The sequence below is a fragment of the Ciconia boyciana genome, chromosome 16, assembly GCF_034638445.1.
Source record: "Ciconia boyciana chromosome 16, ASM3463844v1, whole genome shotgun sequence".
Lineage (NCBI taxonomy): Eukaryota > Metazoa > Chordata > Aves > Ciconiiformes > Ciconiidae > Ciconia > Ciconia boyciana.
Window position 1 is genome coordinate 12563407 of NC_132949.1, and position 8543 is coordinate 12571949.

The 8543-nt window shown below is 51.1% G+C and overlaps 1 protein-coding gene across 1 annotated transcript; it reads right to left on the reverse strand.

Moving 5' to 3' along the window:
- Positions 1-3549: 3549 nt before the first annotated feature.
- On the reverse strand, positions 3550-3966 carry PIRT (phosphoinositide interacting regulator of transient receptor potential channels). Its single transcript, XM_072881640.1, has one exon. The coding sequence runs from the start codon at positions 3946-3948 to the stop codon at positions 3550-3552; it is 399 nt and encodes a 132-aa protein (XP_072737741.1). The 5' UTR covers positions 3949-3966.
- Positions 3967-8543: the final 4577 nt, after the last annotated feature.

Genomic DNA, 8543 nt, shown 5'->3' on the forward strand with positions numbered 1-8543 from the left:
TGTTGCTGGACTTCCATCTGCATGTTGATCTTCGAGCTGTTAATCTAGCTTTCCCTTCAGTTAACATTTCTCTCCCTTTACCTCACTGTCCCCCTACAGATCTGGGCAGCAAATGGCAAGATCCACCTGATAAATCCCCCCTCCTCCTCTCAGCAAGTTTTGCTGATCCCTGGGCTATTGCCTTTACCCTCACCTGGGCAGGCTCCATCCTCTTGCCAGGCACTTTCCCATGCCACCCATGTGCTCCTCACACCTCAAGAGAGGTGTCCACTGAGCACATCTGCAGACCTGAGACCTTCACCCAAGGCACATGGCCAGCACCCAAACAAACCTGCAGCACCAGCCCCATTCTTCCTCCTCCCGATGTCCTGAGTGAGGCCCCCTGCATGGTGGCCCCTGGATGCCACACCATTATCCACCTCAAACACCTTATAACGCAGCCTCCCCTCTCTACCAGCAGGCACAAAACAACAGACATGAGACCAGAGCAGCAACGTGAAAGTCCCTTGGGAAATTTTTGCTTTAATTAAACTTAATATTCTTGTTATAAATGACCAGTCTGGAATCCCATTAGATTCTTGGCCTCAGTGACTTCTTAACATATTAACATTTCATTGACCATCTCCGTATCCTCGATCGTGAGACATGGAGAGCAGGACACTTGCTCCCTCTCTCCAGGCCATTTGGTACTTCTAGTACTCCTGTCACATACCTTTGGACAGCAAGCCCGGGCTGAGCAGCCTCTTGCCACAGCAGAGCTGTTTGCAGCAGAGAACATTTCCAGGTGCCTTCTCCAGACTGTGCAGCTTTAGGATGCCTGTCTGCGACCAGATCTGCAGGCTGGGATCTGATGATGTTCTTCATGTTACTCCGTGACTTCCCCCTCATGAGTCCTAATGTTTGTCTGCTCTTCTGACTGCAGCTGCCCCCCAAGCAGGAGTTTTAGGTGAGCGTCCTCTGCCCGTTGCAGCTAAATCAATAGAGACTGCTGCCTAGTGCCAAGTCAGGGTTGCAAAAACAAGCAAAGCCTTGCATGACATGATGAATGGCTTAGGAACAAATGGAGGTTTACTGGGTCCAGTGCCAGATCATACACCTTGTACACCCCATTCACAAACTTGGCACTGGCTGGCCAGGGACACACATGTCTGCACCACCCAGGAAACAAAACTCATGGCCAGGTTGAGCCTGGGGCAGAGGGACAGGCATTGCTCGAATACTTGTAATCCAGCTGTGTCAGCTGCCAGGCTGGGACCTGCCTCCTCAAGTTCTCCCAACACTGGTGGAGAGGATCTCTAGGCGCATGGGACTGGTCAGCCTTGGACACATACTGGTGGGAGCCTGGCAGCAGTGCCAAGGTAGGCCCAAGCTCCCTAGTTAATCATCTTAGCCAAATTGTGTTAGCAAAAATCCTTCCACTTGAAGGCTTTGGGCCACAGGCACCTTGGACCATACTCGCAGGCAAAGATGCTGATGTGGCACCAATTTCAAGTGTAAGGGAGTTCAGCCAGAGATGACCAGGAGGAGGTTAAATATTTCCCCACAGGGAATCAACTCTTGGCCCTGAGCACAGTTCCCACAGCTAACAGCTTCATGGTCCTTGACAACAGCGAACACTCTTTTTTAACTGGCCTGTTGGGCACCTGCTGGCCTGGAGCAGCAGGATCTGTTACCCTCTGCTTTTGCCACGTCTCCTCATGCTATGCAGAGCTTCCAGCATGTCTGGCAAATTAGAGGGCTTGAAGGGATTGTGGCTCCAGGATGTTGCAGAGCCTGAAAGTGCAAACCAATTTGAAAAAGTGGGCAAAACAGGAGGAGTTGGGCATGCTGGCTGTATCAGTGACTGTTAAACAGTGGTCTGGAGCAACCTCTGGCTTGGCTCTGAGCTGTTGTGAGCTGGGAGGTGGACATAAACCAGGAGAAGGACTATTGTCTGCATGCCCCATTCCTTGTGCTTCTCTTCAGCTTTCCTTGGGAGCTGTTGGTAGATGTGGGATACTGGGTTAGAGAAACCTGAGGGCTTACATGAGCTTCCTCTCACCAGCAGTCGGTGGAGGTTATCGTACCCTGCCTGTTTGAAACCAAAGAGCGAACACATTGCAAATTCTCTCAGTGCACCCCCTGCCAGCCTCTCTTCCTCCCATGGCATTTGGAAGAGCAACGGGGCTGCCTCGGCTTCCCTGCAGAGGTGCAGACTACAAAGAGGAGCTTGGTGGGGTCTCCTCTTTCTGTGTTCCTCTTCTGCTTCTGATCAGTATGGACCACATCCTCATCCCGCAGTGGGTGTCAGGGCCTTTAAGCCAGTGCTTGGTCTGCTGGGGAGTCTCACTGGGCTGATGAAAGTCTGCTATGGGATCCAGTCTCCATCAGCACTTCTGAAAAATCAGACTCTCATCAGTGCCTGAACCCAAAATTAGGAGCTGGACGTTATGGGCCTATTCATACCAACCCAGATCTTGCTGTCCAGACTGAGACCAGTTCCTCAGACTGAGAATTTGCATTTCAAATTTGTCTTTTAAAGGAAATCAGGCCTGCTGAAAATATAAAATTAAAGCAAAAACCATGCAGAAAGGATCCGTGCCTTCCTTGGTGAATTGCCTCTAGGCACACATTTATTAAAGGCAGAAATACAGAGTGGTGGAGATAACAAACCTGTCTGACTTGCCTGTGGTCCAATTCTGGTCGCATGAATAGGCTGATGGTTCAGGTTTATGGGTGTCTCTTGCAGACATCAGTGCAAATGCAGAGATGCTGCAAAGCAACTTTGCCTCTGCAGGCCTGGAGGAACAGCCTTTCTTAAACACCCTCTGCTGGGGGAGAAAAAAAATGCTGCTTGCGATGCTGCTTCTTGCCTTGACCCTTGGGAGCAATAAATAAAGATTGTGAATGCTCCACCCTGAGCAAGGAGTGAGCTCTAGTTTGCAGCCATGTCTCAGCCAGCCATCGTAATAGCTCAATGACAGGAAAGTCCTGACCATGGGAGTCACATCTGGTCCTCCTAAGCTTTGGTGATGTGTGTTGCCTGTTCTGGTGGCCTCCTCTGATATAAAGTAGACTGGAACTACATTGTCCTGCTTCTCCTCTCCATGGACTCTGGATGAACCACCTCTGGCCTCCTAGTTTCTACATCTGACCTGCAGTTTGCAGTCAGCAGTGTCCACACCTGGCTTTATTCACACTTTGTAGTCGGTTGGCTCGTCTCTGCTGACGTATCTTGCAGAAGCTACTGGGTGGAGCCAGCCTACTTAGGAGCTTTGCTTTTCCCAGTATGTGATGTTGGGTTGCTCATTGGGCAGGAGGGTGATGCAGAGAGCTTGGACCTGCCTTGCTGGGCTCAGCTGCAAAATCCTGCTTTCTTTTTTTCTGGGATTACCTGGATGAAATACAAAGTTCACACTGGAGACTGGTACAGTATGTTTCACCTGTAGGGAAGAGACTTACTGGGATGAAATCCTCTAGGAGAGTACAAGAACACATTTATTTTTATGGCTAACCAACACAGGTGGGTAGAAGGGAGGGGAGCCTTGCTGGGAAGGTCCTGGGCTGCCCTCAGCGGTTAAAGAAGAAGGACTTGAGGCTCTGCAGAAACTGTGACTTCTGTCTCTGCTTCTGCTTCTTCCGGATGATGGGGATCCAGACAAGGCCACAAACAAGGAGCATCAGTCCCAAGGATAGGAAAGCCGGGCCACACATTTTGTAAACATTTTTGTTCTTGATTTGGATGCAAGACAGGCTGGTGATGACTATCCCGAAGAGGAAGACGGCTGCTCCGACAGACACGACAATGACGGGCTTGTGGTATATGTCCCACTTGCTTCTGGATGCGCTGGTCCAGACAGACTCGCTCCGGGAGCTGATGCAGAGAGTGCTGGCTGTGTTACTGGTCAGCAGCTCCTTGGACTGAGGAGACTTCTCACTCCCGTCAGGGCTCTTGGGGGGAATTTCCATGGTGACAGGATCTGAGGAGGAGACCTGAGATGGACAAAAGAGAAAAAGTAGAGCAGGGCTAGTGATGGAGGATGGATTGGGTGCTTTCCATTTGGTCATTAATCAGTGTGAAGTCAAATGAAGGTGGAGAAGGCTTTGTGGGTCACTGCAGGGAGAGAAGAGCATGACACCTATGAGAGCAATGAAATGAAGGAATAGGCAACAGGGTCCTGAAGGTAGGCTGGACTGAGGATGCCTACAGAGTCCCACTGCCCACCCATGGACAGTGGGACTCTCGCAGTCCCTGTCCTGAGACCTTCCAGCTCACCAGCTTCCAGCTACCACAGGGATTCAGCGGTGGGATGACTAGATGTCCATTGGGACCCACTACCCTGAGCCTCACAGGGCTCTTGGCTGCTTTCAGGGGAGTATCAGGGTGCTGCAAGCAGGGCTGGTGATGCTACCTGTGGGGAAGAGCTCTGTATCCTGGGACCTGCTTTACGTCCCAGATTCCACATTACATCTCAGCACCTTGTGGCATGATCACATCTCCCTCTTGCAGGAGGGAAACTGAGGCACAGGTGTGCCATGTCAGGACTGCTCAGTGGGAGAGCAGAAAGCACCCTCCCCCATGGGCTGAGCGCTTCCTTCCGACCCCTGGGGCTGGATGCTCCTCACTGCCACATCCAGCCTAGACATGTTAGCCTTGTAGTAGCTGCAGCACAGGAGCTTCTCATTTCCTATCTAAATGCACAGAAGGGAGATGGGGAAATGCCTGTCACACAAGAAATATTTCTTCAGCTGTAAGCTGGGGCAGGCTGCTGTGGGAGGGCTCTTGGGCTCAGTAGCAGGAGCGCACTGAAATGCTCTGCCTTGTGACGGCTGGGTCAGCAGTGTGGCTTTTTGAGGCATTATTTTTTCACCAACTCAAGGAAGAAATATATTTTCCCAGAAACAAAGTGCCTTTAGCACGGAGAAACCATTATGGTAAATGGCAAGGGTGGAGCATTATGTTAACCACTATTTCCTCAGGGTTCTGCTGAGGAGACAAAGGCACGAGGCTGGATCAGGGAGTGCTCCTGATGCACGGTCTGACCTGCTGCTGGGAAGCCCAACAGAGATGAACCCATACGGGTACCAGGCCTGAGGAGGGTGGGAGAGGCTGGGGACCTGGATGCTTCACACCCAGGATCAGATTTTTTTTGCAAAGTGAACTCCTGCCTGAGCTGCCAGGTTTTCTCCCAGGGGGTTAGCGGTGTCAGGAGGGATGGGACTGACTAGTCCTCTGTCAGGTGTTTGGGCTCTCCCCGCCCTTGGGGCATGGGGATGCTCTGCAGCAGGAGTGCGACAGCAGTGCCAGCCCGGAGTGGCCCAGGACCCTGCATCGCCCTTCTGCCAGCACCACAAAGCAGAGCCACTGGTGATTGCTGCCAGCCCCAAAGCTGTCCCTGTGGGGCTCTCCCATTCACTCAAGCTCAAGCCACAGCCACGCTGCCCTGGGCACAAGTGCCCTGTGGGGCTCAGATGGATGGGCAGTGACACCAGAGCTCTGTGCCCACTCTGCTGCCAAGCACATCTGTTCCTAAGCACTACGCAAGCTTTGAGCCTAAGTGGGCTTTGATCTGGAACAGTTCATTTAAAACCCTGCTTTGGCCTTTGTTGGGCGCACACAGCACCATGGGCTGTGTGTTTGCTCAGTTCAGCCCTGGCTGCACCCAGACCCACTGCTGGCCTGTGGGATGGCTCACCAGGAGCTGCACTTCATGGGTGATACCGGACTGGATTTGCATACTGCATATGCCATGGGAAGGCCTGTGGCTGCAGCGGGCAGCAATGAGGTGTAGATGAAATGACCGTGAAGCCTGGCAGCCCCAGCTTGTTTCCCGTTGCTGCTAATCAATGTGAGAGCATGTACCATGTAAGTGCAGCTGCACAGAGGCTGCAAAGCTGGCACAGCTCCAGAGGCACTGTCTTAAGGAAACCTGCCCGTATTTGGGCCATACTGGGCCCAGTGCCCACCTAGGGATGCTGATGGCTGGGTGCCAGCCAACACCTCCCTTATTTTTTCATCTGTGTCCCCTGCCAAGGTTTGTGGTTTATTCTGAAAAGAGACAGATGTAATTTTTCAGTTTAGTCCCTGCAACACAGACACTGTTGCAGAAATGCAGATCTGGTGGTATCGACGTATTTTGTGATGTTTCAGGTTTGCCAAACTTGGACCAACAAGCAAAAAGTAAAAGCCAAGAGCAATGGACATGATTTACAACCCTCCCATCTGCAGCTTTCACCCCTCTCTGGACAGATGGGGGCATTTCTACCAGCCTGATATATCTGCTACAGCACTTGATCAGGGATGATCAAGCACTTGACAAGGCAGATAGGTTTGGTCATAGTAGCAAGCTTTAGTTTCTCTGCTTCTCTTCCTTTTAAGTTACTAACCCTATCTCTGCAAACTGGACTATTGCAGTGGAGCATGCTGACCCCTTGGCTTTGCAGAAGCATGAGCTGCCATGACATGTTATTTTGATGGCTACAGCCGTGTTAGACATGCAGATGATTGGGTACAACTTCCTCTGCTTTCAGCTTCTGTGATGCAGCTCACCTCACCACTGCTGTAAGTTGTGGCTCCAGGCAGCCACAGGCTCCTTAGACAAAAACCAAATACTGACAGCAATGTCCAGTGTTCTGGGGAGACACTGAGGCTGGCTCTGTGTGGGCCAAAACCTTTGCTCTGCTTCCACCTATACAACCTGCCCAAGAGTCAGCCCGGTCCTCCAAAAAACCCCCACCAGCTGCAGTTTTGTGGAGATATGTTCAGATCCTGGAAAACTTCTTGCTTGGCTGGTGGGTGCAGCCTGTCCACCAGCTCCCTTGCTCATAGCATTACTGGGTTGTGATCCCCCTCTTCTAGCTCAAATCTTTTATAAGGCTCTTCCTGAAATTCCATCCTAGGTAGTTGTGGCATTTCTTGTCTTTGTCCTTGTAACATCTATTGTGGAGCGGTTTTATGATCAAGCCACTGTATAATTTTAATTTGGCTTTGTGGTTGGAAATTTGCTGTCTTCTCTGGAATAATGCCCAGATGTCATATCTCAGCAGCCTAATGCAGTCTGCTCTGCCCCATCTTTCAGGCACCCCACTCCCTGCTTGCCCATGTGCTGCCACCCTCCCTCCGCATCTGGAGCTCTGAGCTCTGCAGAGCAACTTCCTCTTCATTTTGCAGAGCATTAATGTCAGGCTCCTGCAGAAACCATCATCTTCCTTTCAGGTCTGCATTTACACTAGAATGGATTTTTTTTTCCCCTTTTTATTTTCTGACATAACCATCCCTCTCACCACAATTCCCAGACACTGATCAATTTTCTGGCACTTCCTAGCAGAGCATGCTTTTTTGGTCACACTTTTCTCCACATTTGGTCTTCTTCCTCTAATTTATATACTCTGCTTTGTATTTCTGCCTATGCTTTTGCATGAGGCTCTGTGTATTTTCCCTACTGTTAGCTAGTGAAGGATTTCACTCCCTGCAAGTGTCCGGGAGTTTGTTTGCAAGCAATGCATGTATCTGCAGCTCTTGGGAGAGCTAATGTGATTTCAGTTCCTGCTCTGCCCATGCTCCATCCCTAATTCATCACAGATGTGCTCATATTTGAAGATGCCATGGTTGTACTGAGCAGCTTGGCAGGATAATGCTATCCGATTTCTCCCAGTTTTTTTAATCATTATTGTTGTAAGGAGAGCATCAGCAGATGACCATTTGCTGGCTTGAAAATACCTCCAGAGCACATCTCAGATTTCATGTTTGGCATTGTGCTGCTGCTGCCTCTGAAACCTTGAGCAGCTGTTGTCAGTGGAGCTAACATTGGGGTCTTTCTTTTCCCCCTCCATAAGGAAGAGCCTCATGTGATTCTGTTTCTCCTCCCTTTGCTCTGCCAGTGCTTTGTGTAGTGACGTTTAGTTTCTAAGCTGGGAGATCCAGTGGGGCCCACCTGCTGGGGACCTGCTGGCAAAGCAGCACAGCACACACTTGGGTACCTCCTGGACCTCGGGGACATTACATGGTGGTGCGGAGGAGAGAGCTTTGGACTGAGCAGAACACCTAAAGGCTCTGCCCTGGGTCCCTCAGCCCATCCTGGCTGCGGATGGGGTTCCTCACCCACCAGCTCCCAGCAGCGGCAGCCTTCAGGACTGGCATCCCAGCCCAGGACCTGGGATACTGCAAATAACCTGCAGATGTGGCTAGAGTTGTGCTAAAAGTGGGGCAACAGTCCTATCTGAAGACCTTGTTCCTAAGCACAGGCCTGTGTCCTCCCAGCCATGCAAGAGCTGGATTTGCTTTTCCAATCCAGTCCTCAGCCTGGCCATCTCCTTTTTATCTGGGGAAGCAGCCCTGATTCTTCAGGAGCTTCTTACATGCTCCTCTTAAGTGCTCACTGCAAGCAGTTTCTGCCACTTCTTCCTCCCACTTTGCATGGCTTCCCCAGCTCAGACAGTCTTGCCCCAGGCACTGGTGTTCATCTCCGTCTGGCTCTTCCTCATGAAGACCCCTCTCAGCATCCCAAAGTGGAGCTGGTTTTTGCCCTAGGACTAAGCAGGTGCCATCCCATGGGAGCACTGGT

Excerpts from the sequence above, each read along its gene's own strand:
- PIRT (XM_072881640.1), bottom strand. The coding sequence starts at position 3,948 with ATGGAAATTCCCCCCAAGAGCCCTGACGGGAGTGAGAAGTCTCCTCAG.